This window comes from Drosophila sechellia, chromosome 2R (assembly GCF_004382195.2).
Source record: "Drosophila sechellia strain sech25 chromosome 2R, ASM438219v1, whole genome shotgun sequence".
Classification (NCBI taxonomy): domain Eukaryota; kingdom Metazoa; phylum Arthropoda; class Insecta; order Diptera; family Drosophilidae; genus Drosophila; species Drosophila sechellia.
In genome coordinates this window covers 17,186,334-17,206,394 of record NC_045950.1, presented here as the reverse complement: position 1 = coordinate 17,206,394, position 20,061 = coordinate 17,186,334, and the positions used below count along the sequence as shown (strand labels likewise).

Genomic DNA, 20,061 nt, shown 5'->3' with positions numbered 1-20,061 from the left:
GTATAATTAATTAAGGGCTCTTTAATATAATATAATTCATTTTAAAACTAAAAACATAAATTTCAGTAAGCAATATTTTATATGTTTCGTTGAACAGTGTAGTATTTGTAGTATTTTTTCTAGATCACTGTGGTATTTTTTTAAACTCTTCCGTGAGGGTTACATTAATATTAAATATCACAATTTGGACCAAAGTTTAGTTGCTTCAGTTTATTTATTTATCTACACCCAACATATTTTCGTACCATGGATGACTTAAATCCGCTGGCGGGCACGGCTCACCTCCTGGAAGAGGTTGATAGTGAGTAATTCCGAATGAAAATAAGGTCGGTCGCTGAAAACCGGCACTTTTCAGAGAAACTGATGGTTCTCTTGAGAGACGGACGGACTCTGATTGGGTACCTGCGATCCGTGGACCAGTTCGCCAACCTGGTGCTGCAACGCACCATCGAGCGAATACATGTGGGCAACGAGTATGGCGACATTCCCCGCGGAGTCTTTATCATTCGCGGCGAGAATGTGGTGCTACTGGGCGAAATAGTAAGCTTTACTCGATATTTTTTAACATGACTGATTGACACCCTTTAAATATGCGTAAAAGGACCGTGAGAAGGAGCAGAAACTGCCACTCAAAGAGATATCCGTCGATGAAATCCTGGACGCCCAGCGTAGGGAACAGGAGCAGCGGCAGGAGAAGCACCGCCTGGTATCCAAGGCACTGAAGGAACGAGGCCTGGCCGTAGATGCCAACATAATCAACGAGGACTTCTGCTAAGACTCAATTTCTTCCTAAGCACATTTTTAGATTAAGCTCAAAAGATTTTCGTCTCTTTGTATATTTGTACTGCATTAAAAAACTATGTTAAAACCTATGTAAATATTGCATGCAACCTGCTTAGCCCGATCCGCCCGCTCCTGACCCCGTTCCGCTCTCCTCGAGCAGTATGTACTTCTCCAGAATCTGGTACATCTCCACCTTGGCCTTGATCTTGTGCACGCGCGACAGTTGGCGCAAATACGCGGCAATCGACTTGCAAAAGAAGTCGTCCTCTGTTTCGCAAGTCTTTTGAGGGATGACGGCCGGCGGATTGGATAATTCTGGGGCGGAATTCTCTCGCTCCTGATTCGCATTGGGCGGCATGCAGACCAAGTAGTTCAGATCCGCGTGGTTAGACTCCATAGGCTCAGCTGCGGACGTCGCCTTCGGAGCAGCCATTTCCGGATGAATTGTGACCACCTTGACCTTTTGCTCGCACTCCGTATCGCCCAGGAACTCATCGAAGCTCTCCTGTTCGGGCTCCTGCCCATCGTCCGCCTCCACGACCACCGAATACGTCTCCGATTGTGTGGTATGAGACTCCAGCTTCGCGTCGTAGTCGTGTTGCTCCTCGCCCTCATCGTAGGCGTGCGATCCTTGCTCCTCGATCAAGGTGTCTGTGTCCATAGGCAGGCGGGTACGACGCCGTCGCTGTAAATCAACCTTCATCCACCCGGTTGGCTTTTGTTCCCGTTCGCGTCCTCGGCGCTCGCGTCTCTTGCGCACAAAGTCCCGCAGGAAGTCCATCTTCCGAAAGAAGTCATTGTGACCAAACTCGCCGGACGGATGCATGCGCTTCTGCTTGAGCTCCCGCGAGTAGCGATCCCGCAGACACGTCCACCGTCGCCGAGCGTCTGAGATGGAGATGTTTAGCAAATCTGCCACTTTTGCCCAGTCCTCCTCTTTGCGCTGAGACAGCCGGAAGGAGGGCAGCTGGGGATCGTACAGCGACGGCGTCTCGCGGATGGTTTGTATTAGGAGGATATCCGAATCGTCCAGAGGACGGTGGTTTGAGCTCATTTTAATTTGTTTAATATATGTTTAATATTGACCAGTGTTGCCAGATGGCTTGTCATCGACACAATGCTAAAAAGATCGACACCACCGATAGCGATTATTTTTGAAAGGTAGTACATTTCAAAACATATGATTTCAATTTATTAAGGTCATCTTTATTTTGTTCTCAGTATTTCTATATAAAATAATGTAAATCCGATTTGTTACTTCTTTCAAATTTCAGTTTAATAATGTAAAGAGAGAGAAATTGATGTTAAATTTATACGAAACTGTCGGATTTCAAGAGAAAAATTCTGTTTCGTTTTTTTTATTATAAATATTTGGGATATTTTTTAATACCGAATATCCACATACGGTCACACTGCCCTTAACAACACAATTTGTTAAAATGCCTTGAAAATGTCAACTTTACAGGTGTGGCAACGCTTCAGGCTATAGGGCAGCCATTTTTTTCACGCTTTGTAAAAAGTTTTTTTAAAAGCCGTGGAAACCGCAGAAAAGTCGAGAAAATTGCTTTTCGCCAGTTTTAAACAATTGTGTGGACCAACCAAAGTATGCAAAACTAAACATTGTGTGTGCGCGACGTGAGTGAACCAAGCAATTGAACATGGAAACCGTTGTTGCCTTCAACAATGAGGTAAGCTATAGATGCATTTGAAACGGGGTTCGTTATGGAGCAGCCGGCGTGGTTGCACAATGTCCGCTTGAAGTCGGGATTCGAATTGCCCAATGTGCAGGAGTTATAGAGATCCTCCTCGAGGCGCAGGCAGAGCACCGAATTTTCACCGAACAGCGCCGCCCAGGGTTGCTTTTTGGCCAGCACCCGATAACGATAACTCCATGTCCCAGATATCCGTAAATTATATCCGTACTTTAACATCTATGTTTCCTTAGCTCTCCGGACTCTATGACAGCCGACCGCCCATTTCCAAGGCGAAGATGGCCGCCATCACCAAGTCGGCGATGCGGGCCATCAAGCTGTATAAGCACGTCGTCCAGAGTGTGGAGAAGTTCATCTTGAAGTGCAAGCCGGAGTACAAAGTACCCGGGCTGTATGTAATCGACTCGATAGTGCGCCAATCGCGCCACCAGTACGGCATGGACAAGGATCTGTTCGCGCCCCGATTCCAGCGCAATCTCACGGAGACCTTTGCCAACCTGTTCCGGTGCGCTCCGGAGGACAAGAGCCGCATTATCCGCGTGCTGAACCTGTGGCAAAAAAACAACGTCTTCAAGTCCGAGGTCATCCAGCCGATCTTTGACCTAGCCGACCCGAACCACCCCATCTACCATCAGATGCCTCCGGTGGGTGGCAGTGGAGGACAGGGCGTCGGCGTGGGTCCAGGACCCAGCAGCAGCGGAGCTCTTAGCCTGGCGGACATATCGAGCGGTCCGAACGGTCTGAACAGCTCCGGAATGGAAATAAGCATGAACAGCTCCGTGGGCGACGATAAAATGGGCGGTGCCATGCCCGACTTGTCGGTAAGTGATGCTTTCGGTTGAGGCTTCTACAAATGTCTAGTATTGTATTATGGCTTAACTAACATCGTCTACAATTCTGGTGCATTTACATTTCTCTGTCTCTCATGTCTTGCCCACTAACCGCCCATTTTGCCCTTCGCCCATCCGCTAGCTGGGCCATGAGAAGTTCGGTGGTGGCAGCAGCAGCTCCAAGCGTCACTACTCGGAGCAACACTACTCCAAACGCCAGTCGGTGGTCTCGTGCTCGTCCAAGACCAGCAAGTCACATCATCACAAACGGGAATATGTCAAGAGCTCGCACGACATTGAATACCAGGTGCGGGAGATCATCGAGGAAGAAGATGACGGCCTGCAGATGCTGATGGCAGATGATCACCACTGCATGGGCGACGACTCACCGCCCACTTCTTCAAACCTGTTAGACGTATGGCGAACCCCATTAACACAACCCTTCATTTAGATAGTTTGGTTTATCTTAAGTTTCTATTTGTTGCTTTTGTTGCTCACATTAGATTGATCCCGTTTTAAATAACCTTTTAAATAACTCTTGCAGGAGAAGAAGATCAAGCAGCTGCTAAACAATCCCAATGTGCTGCGGCAGCTCCATACGCTGCAGAACTTCCAAAACTTGAAGCCGCAGGAGGAGAACCAGAAGCATCGCTATCAGGACGAGGCACTGCAGCAGCATTTCCAGAACGTAATGAAGGTACATCTTATGATTTCATCTCGGTATCCATATTTTCATAATGATTTGCTTTCAGGGAAATGCTGGTATGCCGCCGGGCATGGGAATGGGCATGGGCATGGGCATGAACATGAACGACAGCATGGACCTCAACAAGGATGTCGAGTTCATATCGGAGCAACAGACCATAGAGGTATACCCTTCACTACTTTACCAAACTATCTTAGTTCCTGGGGTCCGACTTGTGTATGCTTTTGACCAAGACTCGGCCATCAATGTTGGTCTAAAGCATAAACATATTAGATGTAAATCGGGTGATGCTATTTGCCTTGTGCTGACGTGCAGTTGAACCTGGAAATGTGCTCAAAATGTTGTTATAGCTGATGAGGTATTAGCGTGTTCGAATCCAAATAGATTCAACTAGTTGTAACGGGGTGGTCTTTCACTAATTAATCAATAACTTTAATACTATATATCTTAAATGTGCAATCAATTCAATTCCCAATCCACTTAAAGTTAAATTTATTATTTTGTGAAAAACGTTTAAAATCAAAAGATGATGCTATTGGGCAATCCCTAAATCAGTTTCATAAGTCGATCTATGTGTCCCCAACATATATTTGAACTATAAAACAATTGCCAATATTTGAATAAGTCGAACCAATAGTAAAATAATTTAAATATGCAAATGAAGCCAAAGGTAAGGTTTTAAAATCCACGTAATATCCGGCGGAACAACTCGTTACCCGATGCTAGAACAACGTTTGGTAAGTTCCTAATATGTAAATAAAAATGTTGCTCGAAAACGCAAATTGCCAATTAGTCCGAAATAACTATATGAATGAATGTCGAAAGCGAAACAGAACCACACGTCAACACACGCCAAAGAATGCAGTTTATTGAGTCGATTATAACGTATTCCCCCTGTGGCCAGTCACTAATCCTATCCGAATTCCGAATCCTCTCTATCCCACTGAACCTTTTTTATTCTTAACAAAATGTTAACATTTTTATCACGTATCACTCTCAAATTTCTTGCAAACACTCCCATCTCCGATAGGTGATCAATCTGGATGGTGGCGATTCCCGCAGCCCGACGCCCGACCGTGATCGCTACAAGCGCAGTCGCCGGAACAGTCGCAGCCGCACGAGATCTCCGCGAGGACGTGGCGCCGGTGGAGGCACGGGCAATGATCGACGTCGGCGTGGCTCTCGTTCCCGATCGCGCAGCCGATCTCCACGCTCTAGCCGGCGACGCGGATCAAGGGACCGAGATCGCATGGATCGTAGCAACCGGGACAAGGAGCGCGATCGCGAGCACGAGCGTGAGCGGCGCAAGAAGGGATTGCCGGACATCAAAAAGGAACATCTCAGTGGTAACTATGACGGGATTAATAAATGGATCTTAAGGGTCACAAGATGGAACTTCTTAAGATTCATTTGAATTAAGCGGTTTTCTGTTATTCCTGTTTTTTTTTTTTGTTTTTGATAATCCTAAAGATTCACTTCCTTTTCTCTGCAGCTCCTTTGGCTCGGTTGACGTGTGTGTGTTTAGCTTTAGTGGTTCTTGATCTTAGAATATCCCCCTATATAATATGCGTTTTCGAGCAATATTTTTGAGACCCGATTTACATACATATACATAAGGATATCCTCTTATCATCCAGATGCAAACAAACGTTGTTCTACCCCGATATATACTTAAGCTTAATTACCAAGAACTGGCTTCTTAATGAAGTACGTAGATCATAGTTTAAATCTTGGTAAATATACTTAAGGGTAGGGAATTCTAAACACTATCTTACCAGTGGCACTCACACCTCAACAAGGCAAATGGGCATATTGAACATGTTCAGACACCAGGAACTTATGCTGCATTCCAATGCTTTTGCTTTCAGTATGCAGCACTACGCTGTGGGTGGGCCACCTGTCTAAGCTTGTTTACCAGGAGGAGCTGTCCGATACCTTTGGCGAGTATGGCGACATAGTGAGCATCGATCAGATTGTGCCGCGTGGATGCGCTTTTATTGTAATGAACCGACGCCAGGACGCCCACAAGGCGATGCAAGCTCTAAAGAACCACAAGCTGCAGGGACGCGCCATCACGATTTCATGGGCCGCCGGCAAGGGTGTGAAAAGCAAGGAGTGGAAGGACTACTGGGACCTCGAACTGGGTGTAACTTACATTCCTTGGTCCAAACTCAGTTCGGATACGGACTTCGACGCCCTGGAGGAGGGTGGTATGTTCGACGAAGACACTATGCCCATCCAAATGAAGCAGAAGATCAACCAGGCCAAGAATGCTGCCAAGGAGCATAAGGGTGCATCCATTGCGGAGGCAGCTGGTGCGCCAAGTGTGGGTGTTCCACCGCCAAATCTGATATTTGGCATCGATACAACCCAACCACCACCGGTTGGTCCAGTCGGCCCAGTGGGTCCTCCACCTGGTCCGGGAGCCCCACCGCCTGGGCTCATGGGTATGGTTAGGGGACAATTTCCGATGGCCCCACCCATGGGCATTAATATGCCACCGCCCATAATGATGCCGCCAACAAACATGCCGCCACCGATGATGATGCCAACGACCAACATGCCTCCTCCAATGATGATGCCGACAATGATTCCTCCTGGCTTTCCAGGTAAATAATAATCTCGTAAAATTGAATTTCAAACTTTAATTTTAATTTTCCTGCAGGCATTGGGGGACCACCACATCCTATGGGCTTGCCACCAGGAGCTCCGTTTCCTCCGCCTGGAGCTGTGCCGCCACCCATTCCCACCGGTGGGCAGATGAGCAATAGTGGCAACGTGAGCGATGATCAAATGGACATTGAAATGGACGTGGAGGACGCCCCACCTCTGCCGCCGCAGCAAGCCAACTTTAATCCGTCCCCCAGCAATGTGGACCTATCGCCGGCGGCCATGGCCAACGAGATGTTCCAGCAGCGGGACAGGGAGCGCGATCGAGATAATAGGGATCGCTCCCGGGGACCGGGCAACTCGCGCTGGGGCGGTCGAGATGATGTCGTTGAAGCGGCAGAACGCTGGCGCGCCGAAAATGGTGGTGGTCCGGGATCTGGACTCGGACCGAACGCAGCCTTTAACGAGGCACGTGCGCGCCTGAACCTAAATCCCATTGAGCACGGGATGCCGAGACCGGACTTCATGGGTAAGTCGAATAAAAGATACGAATCTTCGCAGCTCACTAAACTAAAACGCATCGCAGATTTTGATAATCGCGGTGGACCGGGTGGACCACGAGGAATGGGACCGCGTGGAAACCACAACGGTGGCCCCGGAGGCGACTTTTTCCCGCCCAACATGAATCACAATCGGTTCAATCAGCCCACTAGCTTGATGCAGATGCGCATCCCGCCGCCGGCCTCTTTCAACCAGCGCATGGGTGGTCCAGCTGGTAACGGTGGCAACGGCGTTGGGCCCATGTTTATGCGCAACCAAGGAGGTGGACCAGGTGGTGGTGGACCCAGCGGTGGTGGACCCGGCGGTGGTGGACCCGGCGGCGGTGGCCCGGGCGGACGTCAGCAGGGACCAGGTGAGAATCGTGGGAAATTGGAGCGATCTCGTAGATCAAAAAAGAAAAAACGAAAATAGAATTGGATTTAATCTTTTTTTATGCGTGTAAATATTATGTTTAACAGATGTATATAAATAATAATTAATTTAACTTTAACCTATTTGTTTTTTATTGCAACTCTATAAGGACAATTTGATGTAAACTAATTTGTACAATTTATGCTAACGTTCATTTCAGGTTTCTTTAATCCTCGGAACCCCTTCAATGACAACCAACGAGGACGTGGAGGTCAAGGTGGAGGCGGAGGTCGCGGCGTGGGCGGAGGAGGAGGAGGTGGCGGTCCTGGAGGTCGCGGACGTTGGAGCGACGATGAGGACGAGGGCGGAAACAACTTCAAGCGGCGTGGCGGTCCCGGTGGACCAGGCGGTAATAGATTCCGTGGCGAGCGTGGAGGCGAAATGATGGACGACCGTCGCGGCAACAATTCACGGGGTGGACGCGGAGGGCCGCGAGAGGATCGCGAACGTCCGGGCTTCGGAAACAGACGGGGCTCGCGAGATGACAGCAACCGCCATTCAATAAGTTCGACGGATGAAGGCAACAAGACGGCTTCGGAGACGGAACCCAAGCCCAAAAACGTTGAAACCGAATTAGGTAGCACCAACACCGGTGCGCCAGCTGCGGGAACTAGAGTGGACACCGAGGAGGATTGGGATCAGGAGCTTCAAGACTATGAGGCGAGAATGGAGGCCCAAAAGCCAGGCGAACGAGCATCTCAGTCTGCCAACAGTCCGCAGCAGGAAAAGCAGCCGGAGGAGAATCAAAACTTCGCAAAGCCAGCCGACGTCACCGGCGATCCTTTGGTTGCGAAATCACAAACAGAAACTTCAGCCGCCTGCACGCCCCTTTATGACGAGCTGCCACCGCCAGCAGTTCCACAGACACCAACTCAGCCCCCGAAAGAACCTCAAGGTTCTCCGCCCCGGCCGGCGCCGCAAGTCATTGAAACCGAGGCTGCGCCCCATGAGGAATCGGTTCCAGCGCCGGCTGCTGAACTCCAAACGGAGGCTCCATCCGCGGAGGAACCCCAAGCCCCAGCTGCTTCCGCCGATGTCGAAGCCGAAGCTGATCCCTAGGCGACAGACAGATCAAATGAGCAACAAACTTATTATTGAGCAAATTCAAGATAAATTGTAATTTATGATTTTCCTTATCAACTTAAGTGTAACATGCGAACATTTTACCGTTTTTAACTTGAGATTACGTAGCATTTTTGACGAGGGGGGTGGGGGTTGAACCGGACGCTTTTAAAACCAGATTCAGTTAAATTCACTTAATTTAATTTGTCGTACAATAGGAACCACAACTACCAAGGAAAACGTGGAGCAACCGATACACACAGTTATAGCAAATAATTAGCAAAGGAAACGGATTGTATGGACAGGAAATTGACAGGGGAGCTTGTGGGGGAGTAGAAGCCCAATCATAAACAAATCAGCAATCGTAAAACTTGAAATGTTTATTATTTTGTTATGTATTTAGTTTTAAGAGTATATTTAACACTCAAATTGTTCTAATGCGCAGATTCTAGGTACACGCATATTAATGTACAATTCAAATATATCTATATTATCGGATACTATAAAATAAAAAATGAAAAACATCTATTGCATGCATATCACATTTATTTTTTGTAGACCTAACTTGGGGTAAAGGTCAAACCATTCCCATAGGGACTGTGGACAAAAAATGAATCCATTGACCCCGACGTGATTTGAACACGCAACCTTCCGATCTGGAGTCGGACGCGCTACCGTTGCGCCACGGAGTCAGATGAGGGGAGGGTTATTAGATACTGTTAGCTCCCAAACGATCATAAGAACAAGACTTCTGTAGAATTTTCAGCAGAATGGTTTCGAAAGAATAACACGCATCGGTGGTTCAGTGGTAGAATGCTCGCCTGCCACGCGGGCGGCCCGGGTTCGATTCCCGGCCGATGCAAAATTTATTTTTTAGTATTTGTTAAGCTCAAAACACCAATTGGTGAATTTAGAGATTAAAAGGAATATTCCGGGGCTTCCGAACTTTTGTGCTTTCGTGGTCAGGATCTCCATTTGGGGCTCTAAAAATTGACTAAGAATCATTTTCCATTTTAAAAATATAAATATGGCAATTGCAATAAAAAATGGATAAGTTGCATCGGCCGGGAATCGAACCCGGGCCGCCCGCGTGGCAGGCGAGCATTCTACCACTGAACCACCGATGCTTTTGGTTGATCTGAATGCATTCTGCTGAAGATTCTACATTAGTTTTATTCTTATGATCATTTGGGGACTGACGGTACCTAATATTCCTCCCTCCATTTGACTCCGTGGCGCAACGGTAGCGCGTCCGACTCCAGATCGGAAGGTTGCGTGTTCAAATCACGTCGGGGTCATCGAAGATCTTATTCTTGAAAGTGTCTTTTTTTGTGTTTTCAGCCTTTGCTATCAAAATTATTGTTCAAATTTATTCAAAATTAAATTTTTAAAGGATCCGATAGGAGATCAAAAATTTAGAAATTTTAAATGTTTTAGCAAATTTTGCAAAGAAATAGTGTAGCTGACTATTAAATCCAATCAGACTGGTAAATCCAATCAGATTTGCTCGCACAATAAATTAAATACGAGTAAAGTATTTACTGAAACATATATTTTTAGATTAGATTGTTTGTTGTTTTGCATTTTGTGAGTGATCAATTATTATTCATATTTCTAAATCTTGGCGCGTAGTCCGATAATTTTGTCGATGAAAGTAGCTTAGCGAAAACTGCAAAGCACTCGATGATTGCGTGAAAATATCGATATCAGCAAATTACGGCTAGCATCGATAGCATTTCATACCAATCGACTTTGTTCCAGCTCTAATTTCGAAGCGTTCGAGTTTCGATTTCGTGTTAAAATATACAAAACGCAAGTTAATCGATACTGATCACCGGGAATTGTGTGCACAACGGTTACGAAAACGCGTAAAAAAATGCAGTGCTAATTCAGTGTAAGCATCACCGGAGTTGTCTAAGTGAAGAGGGGAAATTTTCGGGTGCTCAAGAATCCATCCATGCACACGCACACACATAGAGCAACACGCAGGCCGAGGAACATACACATTCTCACAGACACAGCGCAGTTGTTGGAAATGTGCAAATTGTATCAAAAATCCGCTCGAAAGTAAATAAGTTGAGCCGCAGAGCCAGTGGAAAATCGAGTGAAATAATCGGTGGCAAATTGTGTGCGAATGAAAATGCCAAAAGCATGCCCAAAGTACTGAAAGAAACGTGTGCAATTTTGCAGTGCTTTTTGGCTGGGTATATCGGTGTGTTCGTGTAGGTGAGGAGTGTGAAAAAGAAATATATAGGTGTATACATAGGTGTCCCTGTCGTGTGCCAGCCGCCAACAAACCACACACACACATACGCATACGTAACCGCAGTCGACGTTGGCAGAGCAGCCAGAGAGGCCAAAAAGGATGCTTCCTGGCAAAGAAATAAGTTCGAAGAGAGAAAGAGAGGGAGACAGAAGGATGCTTCCTGGGCTAACATGTGGATGCTGTTCGAAAGCTCAAACGGAGGCAACTTTTCACTTTTCCCCCACTTTCGTTGTTTTTGTTTTTGCTGCTCTCTGCCTGCACAAACATGCATCCCCCCCTCCCCCCACACACACAGATGTTTTGTTTTATTCTAGCTATTTTCGGAAAAAAAAACCAAGGTGATCAGGCTAACCGGCATCAATGGGTGTCGTTATTTATTCACCTTATTTATCATCCAGTCGCTACGCCCATCTGATAAGACCATCTGGCACGATAAAAACAAGCCACGATAAAACTGGAGCGCCCATTATCGCCAAATTCCCTCGAGTTATGCAAAAAGCAGCGACGAAATAACCGCATTTTATCAAAGTTCTTTAGCCTTTTGTTGCGCGTCGAATCTTGTCGCCCTGACGTTGTTGTTTTCGTTGCTTCCTTTTTCGCTTTTCGTTTTGTTTTTGTGGCTTTTCTAAATGCGACGAGCGCAATGTGTTCGTTTCTGTGTATGTGTGCAGCGTGCGTGGGAGTGTGTCAGTGTGCGATCTCGTTTTGGCCAACGAAATGCAATTGGGAAAGTGTTAAACAAAAGAGAGAGAACACTGCCTTTGAGGATGGGGCAATAGGGGAGAGAAAGAAAACTGGCGAGAGCGAAATCAGTGCACTTTATGAGCCGTTGAAAACTGTGGGTCATTTAAATGTTATATTCACGATCACATCGATAAAGGCCAAATCATCTGGTGGCAACGGAATGCTATCTTTACTTTAGTTCTTTTGGTTTCTCAAAACCGAAGTCTTGCTAATTCATGACTGTTTAAAAGTTAATGCCAAGTTATGTGCGAAGTTTATTTGTATACTTTTAATAAATACTCGTTCAAAATGCTCCAAACTAGTTTCATATAAACGAAGTTCTTAAGCATAACCCTTTATTCCTAACAAGTACTCATACTTCATGCTAAATTGGCATTCAAATTAGGCTCAATTGGTAATTATCTACATTTTGACTGCCAGCGATGCAGACAGTCGTTACAAAATGGCGGATACGAGCATAGGCCGGACAGGAGTGGAGCGAAAAGTGAGCAGGCTAAGGATTCAGGTGTCCATTTGTGGTCCATCGCAGGACGAGCGGTGGAAAGCGAAACACAAACGGAAACAGGAACAGGACAATCGAGCAACAGCACCACACATACGTCATCAGCAGATGAGAAGCTTCCTCGTCCTGTGCCTCTCGTGCTGCTGCTTCTGTTGCTTTTGCTGCCATGTGGCCACTGCGATGGATGCGCTCCACTTTTGGATGCTATTTATAAACCTTTTCGCCCGTATACATACACACAAGGATGCCAGGCCACTGATTCTGCTCTGCTTCCTTGAAATCTGCATAGTTCCGCTTCCGATTGAGTTGGCGCAGTCGCACTGCCATGTCCGTTCCAAATCCATATCGTCACATACAACTAGCTCCATCCATCAAATCCATCTATCCTTTATTGGCGCAACAGAGGGTGTGTATCGCGTTCCACCAAAATTTACCGGGCAGCATCCACATCCACATGTTGAGATGTAGTCGCCACATCGTCATCGCTTCCCGGACTCCCTGTGCACCCCGAAAAACACTTATCCCGCACTCGGGGAACTCGACGTTGCATTGATTTGTTTGTGTTGGCCAGTGAGTGTGCGTGTTTTCCGTCTGCACTTCTGATTTTCGAGTCCTTTTCCAAAATTATTTTGGTGTTTTCATCAGTTAATGATGACTTAGATATACTATAGTTATGATTCGACAAGTTTATATATAATAACTTGAAGCGAAGATTTTAATAGTGATTTATAAGTAAACAATGCTGAATTTTAGTTAAAGATTGAGTGCATATTTCTTACTAGAGTGTAGTGTTGTCTATACTATTTGGATTCCAGCAATTGCCTTATTTGGCACGTATCTGATGCACACACTGCTACATAATCATACAGGTGTGCTTTTAACTTTTTAACGCTTTTCGAATCCGTCAGAAGCTCATGCATATCTCCATATATGTGCAATTTATTATTGAGAAGCTACACACACTAAATCCATTTAATTTCACAATATTTCAGACATTTACAAAAACTTAATGGCGGAAGAATGCAAATTCCAATGCGAAATGCGAGCTCATTTATTTTGTGCTATCGAAATTAGCATAAATCCTTTATTTTCAAATGGCTTATTTAACAAACGGATGAGTCAATTAGCACTTTGCTGAATTTTCAGCTACTTTGCCATTATCCCCGTTTTTTTGCCAATAGATAATTTGGGCGTTTAAATTCGGATATCTTTTAAATACTAAACTGCCGCCTCGGTGCCTTTTGTTTTTCGCAAACAAAGCGAAAGTGCAATCGACGGAATAGCAGGCCTAAAAATAACATTTTTGCTTTTACTTATTATACGATGCTCGATGATTTCAAATGGGAGTAGTGTAGTGGACATTTTTTCAATTTCGGCAGACAATTCAATGCTGAGACGAGATCGGTATCGGGTGGGTCGTTTGCGATTTCTCACGTTTTCTCTGCTCTTTGCTCTCGATGTTTGCCCTTACTCATCCACCGCTTCCCCTTCTTTCTTTTTTCCTCCTCTGCCATCTGTTTGCAGTGTGAAAAGCGAAGAAAAGCCGGCTCAGCAGGAGGCGAACAACGTTTTCCAAACGCATCACATGTAAATGAGATGCCGTCGCGCCGGCAGCAGAGGCACCACCAGCACCAGCAAGCAAAACCACGCCGACATCGCCTCCGGAAATACCAGGAGCCGCAGCAGCATCTGATTATCAAGTGAAGAGCCAAGCACTCCGTTCGAAACGATAAATAGCACATAGCAGGATATAGGATACATTATAGTCAGGATATTCAGGGCGCAGCGGGACAACTGATCTTGGGCAGCAGACGACAGGCAAGGAAATCATCGAGCATTTCGGGCGGAGGACTCACGGCGCGCATTCAGGATGAAGCGACGCAACGCGGATTGTGGAAAACTTCGTCGGCCGATCAAGCGCAACAAAATCACAGAGGGAATGTACGGAAGGTGAGTGCTAAATGTTATATAAACAATTATTTAAGTAAATTCATCATAGTACATATCAAAATAAACCAAAGCAAGTACGAAATAATTGAAAAGTCATTTCTGAAAGCAACAAGATAGTATTTTTAGGATAAACAACAGATTATCTTGTTTTTGAAAACAATTACTTAGCATAAAATGACACATAAAAGAACTGCAATTGTTCATATGTGAGATCGAGTTCCTTAAATAGTTGTTAACTTCCAAAAACGATACCATTTTATGACAGGCCAGCAATTAAATTGCTCGCATTTCTCAATTGAGGCAGTAAAGATACTTTCCGATTTATTGGCATGCGAACTGCCCCCCCAAGTCAACTTGATGATTATCAGATTTTTGAGTAGCAAAAGAGCAACAAACCACCAACAAAAATTCCGAGAGTGTGCCCATGTGTGCGCTCCTCTTGTCTCGCTTTTTATTATTTATACGTTTGTTTACTTTTTGATTTGATTGCGCGCGAGTGTTGTTTTATAATGTTAAGCATGTATTATTTGGACGCTACTTGTTTTTTTTTTTGGCGAAATGCTTCTGTTTCGCCGGATTTCTTCATTCTGTCCATTCATTCCCATTCTCATTAAACATTTTGGCTGCCTGATTGATGGATGCTGATTTCCATTTGGGTTCCGAAAGCATGTTATTAAAGCTGACCCTTCATTGTTTATATTTGCTAATGGGACAGAAGACAAGTGGAGAAACCAGTACGCGTGACAAACTGGGAATGTCGATTATTAATGGAGATTGCTGTTTTGGCACACAACTAATTAAGTTAGCAAAAACTGTAATACTTAGTGAATATTAGTGAGTTTTATATTTAATCGTTTCGTTTTTCCTTTCTTGCAGCACAACAGTTCTGTACATGAAGTTTCTAATCCTTTGGGCCATCGTCATGGTTGCCGACTTCATGTTCATGTTCCGCTTTGAGTTCTTGTGGCCATTCTGGCTGCTCCTTCGCTCCGTGCACGATTCCTTCAAGTACAAGGGACTGGTAAGTTGAAGGGCGATGGGCATGAGGATGGCCAAAGTGATTGTAACTCTATACGGTCCAATTTCATTTGCAGGCATTCTCCGTACTGTTCGTGTGCATAGCGATAACGTCGGATCTGGTCTGTTTATTCTTCATACCCGTTCACTGGCTGCTCTTCGCAGCGAGCACTTATGTGTGGGTGCAGTACGTCTGGCATACAGGTGCGTCTTCCGTAGTGGCAGTGGGGAGATTCGATGGACATCCTCTCCTAACTTTATTGCCCGTTTTCTTACAGATAAGGGTATCTGTTTGCCGACCATAATACTCTGGATGTTATTTGTCTACCTGGAGGTGGGCATAAGATGGAAGGACAGTCGCCACATGCCGCACTTGGATCTCTGCCGGCCGTTCGCAGCGCACTGGTAAGAATCGAAGGGTGGACTAGACAAAAGCTGAACCTGCTTGTAACCAATCATGTTCGCTTTCAGCATTGGCTATCCGGTTGTCACGCTTGGGTTTGGCTTCAAAAGCTACGTGGGCTACCGCATGCGCCAGCGCAAGCAGCGCGAGGTGGCCAAGGACAACGAGTTCTACATGCAGCTCCTGCAGCAGGCTCTGCCCGCGGAGGAGGCGGCCGAGGAAGCGGCTGCGGGGGCGACAGCCACATCCAGCACCGTTGTCGTGGCCAACGGGTCTGCAACTACGCCGGCCCTGGTCGCGTCATCAGGAGCAACTGCGGCGAACGGTGTTTTGGCCACTGCCACGCAAGCACAAAACCATCATGAGCATCATCACAGCGGCGGCGCCGGCGCCAGCAGCAGCAGCTCGAGCAATAGTAATCATCACCATCACCACCATCATAACAACAGCAGTGGCAACAGCGGCAGCAACCACAATAGCAACAGTAGCAGTGGCGGCGCCAAGGACAACAGTACGAGCGAGAGTGCATCGGGCGCCGCCGCGTCGTCCATTGCAGCGTCTTCAGCAACAGGAGCAGCAGCAGCAGCAGCTGCAGCTGCGTCATCAGCGTCCACGACATCCGGCTCATCGTCGTCTTCGGCGTCGACGGGCAAGCAGTCGTCGTCGTCAGCGGCATCCGCGGCCACAACAGGTGCAGCAACCACTTCTTCCACTCCCGTCTCAGATTTCTCTGCTTTGGCTGCAAGTCTGGCGACACAGCAGCAGCAACATCAGTCGGTGGCGACAGCATACCCGGCTACTTCTTCCGCCCGTTCTTCCTCCTCTACTTCCGAAGGTGTCGATGCTGACGGTTGTTGTGGTGGTAATAATGAATTCAACTGCTTCCTGCTGTCCCTCACAACAGCAGATCAGAACCCACTAATTTGTACCAGACACATTTGTTTGTTTGTGTATGCGCATGTAACCCATGAACCCATCCATATAGTAACCTCCAGCGAGGCTTCCTCGCGGTATCTAACCCACAGCAACCACAGTCGGCAGTTGTCAGCCCTTACAAATTGAAACCTCTTCATATCAATATGCTCCCTTTGCAATGCCAATCTAATTTCGATTGCTAATAGCAGGCCCCAATGAATAACTACGCCCCCAGAACCGATTCCCTCACGAATCAATAAAAAACACAATTATGTTGTATATCGACGTGTATAAATAGCATGCATTTAACAATCTATTATTATACTCATTTAGCAACCTCCAATGGTCACGCTGGTGGTTCAAGGAACCATCGACGCAGCATGGACAAGGATAAGCATCGCAACAAGGGTGACGCTGCTGATAATGAGCACAACAATGGAACGCGGCACGGTGGTAAAAATAGCGGCAACAACTATCACCAAGTCGATAGCGCTGCCACAGCAACCGCAACAGTAACAGCTACATCAAGTAATAGTAAGGATAAGGATAAGGAGAAGTCAGACTGGGATAGTGGCACAAGCTATCCACAACAACAGCAGCAGGGGGGAAAGGAGAAGCACGGTGAGTGGTTCTTAATTAACGTTATTAACTGGTTTTCATTTAATTCATTTACTCAAAGCCGAACATTCAGTCCTCTTATTTAATGATATAGACGCTATTTAATTTGTACCAGTTACAAAAAAGAAGATATATCATTAGCATTGATCTGAATTTTAGATTAACCCCATATCGTTTTATATTTGCAGAGAAAAAGGCTAGTAACGCTGTTCCCAACGGCAATGCCAATCACCTGGAAGATGAAACGGTCATTGTGGAGCCAACACCACCTGTTGAAAAGGTGCCTAAGGGTTAGTGCATGTAGTTAATATAATGGGTTTAAACGCCTCATAATAATTCGATTTTCTAGGTCGACGTAATCGCGGCAAGAAGGATAATGCAGCAAAGGACAATCACAGCCATCAGCAGCAGCTGGCTCAGCAACAAAAGGAAAAGGACAAGGAGAACACGGCCAACAACAACAATAACGACGCTAGCTCAGTATCATCTTCAGCGAGCTCCACCTCCAGCAATGCCATCGCGAACCTGGCCAGCAAGGTGGTCTCCAAGATCTGTGAAACGTGTCTCAAACTGGAGGCCGATGTGAAAAAGTATCGAGCTGAAATCAGCCATATGAAGCAAATCGAAAACGAATTGCGGCAAAAGCTGGACGCCAATCTCACCAGCAAGTCAACGCTGCAGGCCAAGCAGAAGGAGTGCGACGACCTGGAGAAGCGCATCCAAGAGCTGAACAACGCCCGGCACACTGATATGCTCAATTTGCAGACAGTGGAGCGAAGACTAAACGAGGAGCGCCGCCAGAAGCAATCCCTGGACTCGCAGCTGTCCAACGAGAAGAAAGCTCGCAAGGTGGCCGAGGAGAAGGCGGCCCGTCCGGAGTGCAGTTCCCAGTGCAAACAGCGGCGCCAGCAGATGGATGAGGAGCAAAAACGACTGCGCGGTGATCTTAAGCAGGCGGAGGAGGCGAAGCAACTTGCCGTCGAACATGGACGAAAAGTGGAACAAGAGGTGAGTGGTTAGGTTCTGTTTCCTTTTTCAAAGTTTTCAGTGTGTTATTTTGTGTAATTAGTACCGCATGATGGAGGCGAAACTGCGCAATCGGGAATCATCCCAGCCTGATCCCGAGATTCTATTGAATGCGCTGGCTGCCATGCAGGACAAGAACGCAACGCTGGAGAAGAATCTATCCGCAGAGACGAGAGTCAAGCTGGACTTGTTCTCGGCTCTGGGCGCTGCCAAGCGCCAGATTGAAATATCTGACAGTGAGTATTGGTTTTCATTTAAATGTTGATAGCTAGTTGATTTCTAATGCAATATCCACTCACGCAGACCATCGTCGCTCCAAGGAGGATGAGGTCATCGATCTCAAGGCAAAGATTGCCCAACTTCTGGCCGTGATGCCAGACAACTTGTGCATGAACACTGGCCCACATGGGCCGGCGAGCAGCATTCTGCGCATGAACGACACGCCGCCGCTGCAGTCGGGTCCCGGACCGTCCTCGCCCATGCTCAGCCTGAGCGCTGCGCAGGAGTACCAACAGCATCAGCAGCACCAGCAACAGCACCAGCAGCATCAGCAACATCAGCAGCACCAGCAGCATCAGCAACAGCAGCACCAACAGCATCAGCAACATCAGCAGCAGCAGCATCAGCAGCAGCACCAGCAACATCAGCAGCACCAACAACACCAGCAGCATCAGCAGCAGGGTGGCGGTGGGCCTGTCTCCCAGCAGCAAATGGTGCCGGTCAGTGTGGCGGCTGCCTTCCAGGTGGCTGCAGCCAACGCCGCTGCTGCCAACGGAAACGGAGGCTCAACGCTAGATCCCAATGCTAGCGTTTACACGCCGAAGAATGGCAACATGATGGTGGTGTCGCCGGTGGGCATGAACCCCAACGGTGCGGATGCCTGACGCCAACAGCAGCAGCAGCAGCAGTCCTTGACGTCATCGTCGTCGTCGTCCTCGCACATGCATCTGCGACGACAAGTTTGAGATTATTATACTTTATATGAATTAGGGAAAAGAACAAACAACCGTCGCCACAGCAAACGATGAGCAGGCCGTAACCCGGTGCTGGTTCCAAGAAGATGTTTGCATACAATATCTGAATGTCCGTAATATAAATAAGCAGTTTCCTTTAAAATTTAATCACCGCCACAGAAGCGCAGGCAGCACTGATGAATGCAGCTCAAAACTGCTAAACATTTCCCCTTCTACAGATTCGAATTGTTCAATCCAATCCAAAATTTCCTCAATTAATTCGGCATTCCAAACAGAAATTTCCTTACATAACTGACCGCCGTTTCAATATTCTCAGATCATTTAAAGCACTGTTTCAAATCTGCTGCCCGCCAACACACCACACACCACATACACATTCAGTGAATTCCCTCTAACACGAAAAGTACATGATTACTTTAACAAGATGATTCGAGAACGATAAGAACAGAACACAAATTTCTAAAAATAATAACAAAATGAAAATGGCGATTCGTATATTTTTTAATTCATGAAGAAAGCCAAGGAAGTACCCCCGATATCCTATGTAAAATGTTTTCTTTTTTTACCAAACGCTGTGACAGAGTTGGAACAACCGAAGTGATGGCCTTGATCTTGGGGAGACGCCAGAAGTTGTGCACGACCTCTGCCTCTTGCCCAACGATTCAATGGAATATTTTTGAAGTCTGCGCCCTTGATTTATTATCTCATTAAATTATTTTTGTTATAAAACCTTAAATGTATGCTATGATTTAGAAACTATACTTTTTGAAAACAAACATCAAACGAAAAACGATTTTCTTTTAAGTTTTAATTTATTTTTGTTTAGTTCTGCTGTTCCTAAGAAACAAAAAATCGAAAACAACTAAGAGAAACGCTTTAGTTTATTTACGCGAAGTGAAACGTCGACTATTTTGTTTAATAATAAAGAAACCTTTCGCTGCGAGAAGCAAGTATGAATTCTATTTTGACTA

General features: G+C 46.3%; 4 protein-coding genes and 4 non-coding genes across 11 annotated transcripts; 5 read left to right on the top strand and 3 right to left on the bottom strand.

Annotated features, from left to right (window-relative positions):
* Nucleotides 1–158: 158 nt before the first annotated feature.
* Nucleotides 159–872, top strand: LOC6615321 (U6 snRNA-associated Sm-like protein LSm1). Its single transcript, XM_002039686.2, has 3 exons — nucleotides 159–301; nucleotides 356–540; nucleotides 602–872. The coding sequence occupies exons 1-3, from the start codon at nucleotides 247–249 to the stop codon at nucleotides 773–775; spliced, it is 414 nt and encodes a 137-aa protein (XP_002039722.1). The 5' UTR covers nucleotides 159–246; the 3' UTR covers nucleotides 776–872.
* LOC6615320 lies at nucleotides 821–1,901 on the bottom strand. The gene has a single exon (XM_002039685.2). The coding sequence runs from the start codon at nucleotides 1,835–1,837 to the stop codon at nucleotides 896–898; it is 942 nt and encodes a 313-aa protein (XP_002039721.1). The 5' UTR covers nucleotides 1,838–1,901; the 3' UTR covers nucleotides 821–895.
* Nucleotides 1,902–2,240: 339 nt separating this feature from the next.
* LOC6615318 (SR-related and CTD-associated factor 4) lies at nucleotides 2,241–9,201 on the top strand. 3 transcript variants are annotated; one of them, XM_002039683.2, is made up of 10 exons: nucleotides 2,241–2,471; nucleotides 2,729–3,316; nucleotides 3,468–3,740; nucleotides 3,870–4,022; nucleotides 4,078–4,194; nucleotides 5,062–5,377; nucleotides 5,900–6,640; nucleotides 6,697–7,170; nucleotides 7,228–7,554; nucleotides 7,774–9,201. In XM_002039683.2, the coding sequence occupies exons 1-10, from the start codon at nucleotides 2,442–2,444 to the stop codon at nucleotides 8,670–8,672; spliced, it is 3,918 nt and encodes a 1,305-aa protein (XP_002039719.2). In that variant the 5' UTR covers nucleotides 2,241–2,441; the 3' UTR covers nucleotides 8,673–9,201. The 3 variants fall into 3 exon arrangements, with proteins under 3 accessions (XP_002039719.2, XP_032570667.1, XP_032570668.1); XM_032714776.1 differs by lacking the exon at nucleotides 3,468–3,740 and having other exon boundaries at nucleotides 7,774–8,672; XM_032714777.1 differs by lacking the exons at nucleotides 5,062–5,377; nucleotides 6,697–7,170; nucleotides 7,228–7,554; nucleotides 7,774–9,201 and having other exon boundaries at nucleotides 5,900–6,081.
* A 94-nt stretch (nucleotides 9,202–9,295) lies between these two features.
* On the bottom strand, nucleotides 9,296–9,367 carry Trnaw-cca. Its single transcript has one exon. It is a non-coding gene; the product is annotated as a tRNA-Trp (tRNA).
* Nucleotides 9,368–9,466: 99 nt separating this feature from the next.
* Trnag-gcc lies at nucleotides 9,467–9,537 on the top strand. The gene has a single exon. It is a non-coding gene; the product is annotated as a tRNA-Gly (tRNA).
* A 194-nt stretch (nucleotides 9,538–9,731) lies between these two features.
* Trnag-gcc lies at nucleotides 9,732–9,802 on the bottom strand. Its single transcript has one exon. It is a non-coding gene; the product is annotated as a tRNA-Gly (tRNA).
* A 99-nt stretch (nucleotides 9,803–9,901) lies between these two features.
* Trnaw-cca lies at nucleotides 9,902–9,973 on the top strand. Its single transcript has one exon. It is a non-coding gene; the product is annotated as a tRNA-Trp (tRNA).
* A 456-nt stretch (nucleotides 9,974–10,429) lies between these two features.
* LOC6615314 (macoilin) lies at nucleotides 10,430–20,047 on the top strand. Of its 2 annotated transcripts, none has more exons than XM_032715215.1 (11): nucleotides 10,430–10,569; nucleotides 13,712–14,137; nucleotides 15,014–15,158; nucleotides 15,232–15,358; nucleotides 15,433–15,559; nucleotides 15,626–16,248; nucleotides 16,806–17,093; nucleotides 17,279–17,380; nucleotides 17,440–18,098; nucleotides 18,160–18,352; nucleotides 18,420–20,047. In XM_032715215.1, exons 2-11 carry the CDS (start codon nucleotides 14,058–14,060, stop codon nucleotides 18,998–19,000), a joined length of 2,925 nt encoding a protein of 974 aa, XP_032571106.1. In that variant the 5' UTR covers nucleotides 10,430–10,569; nucleotides 13,712–14,057; the 3' UTR covers nucleotides 19,001–20,047. The 2 variants fall into 2 exon arrangements, with proteins under 2 accessions (XP_032571106.1, XP_032571105.1); XM_032715214.1 differs by having other exon boundaries at nucleotides 15,626–16,419.
* Nucleotides 20,048–20,061: the final 14 nt, after the last annotated feature.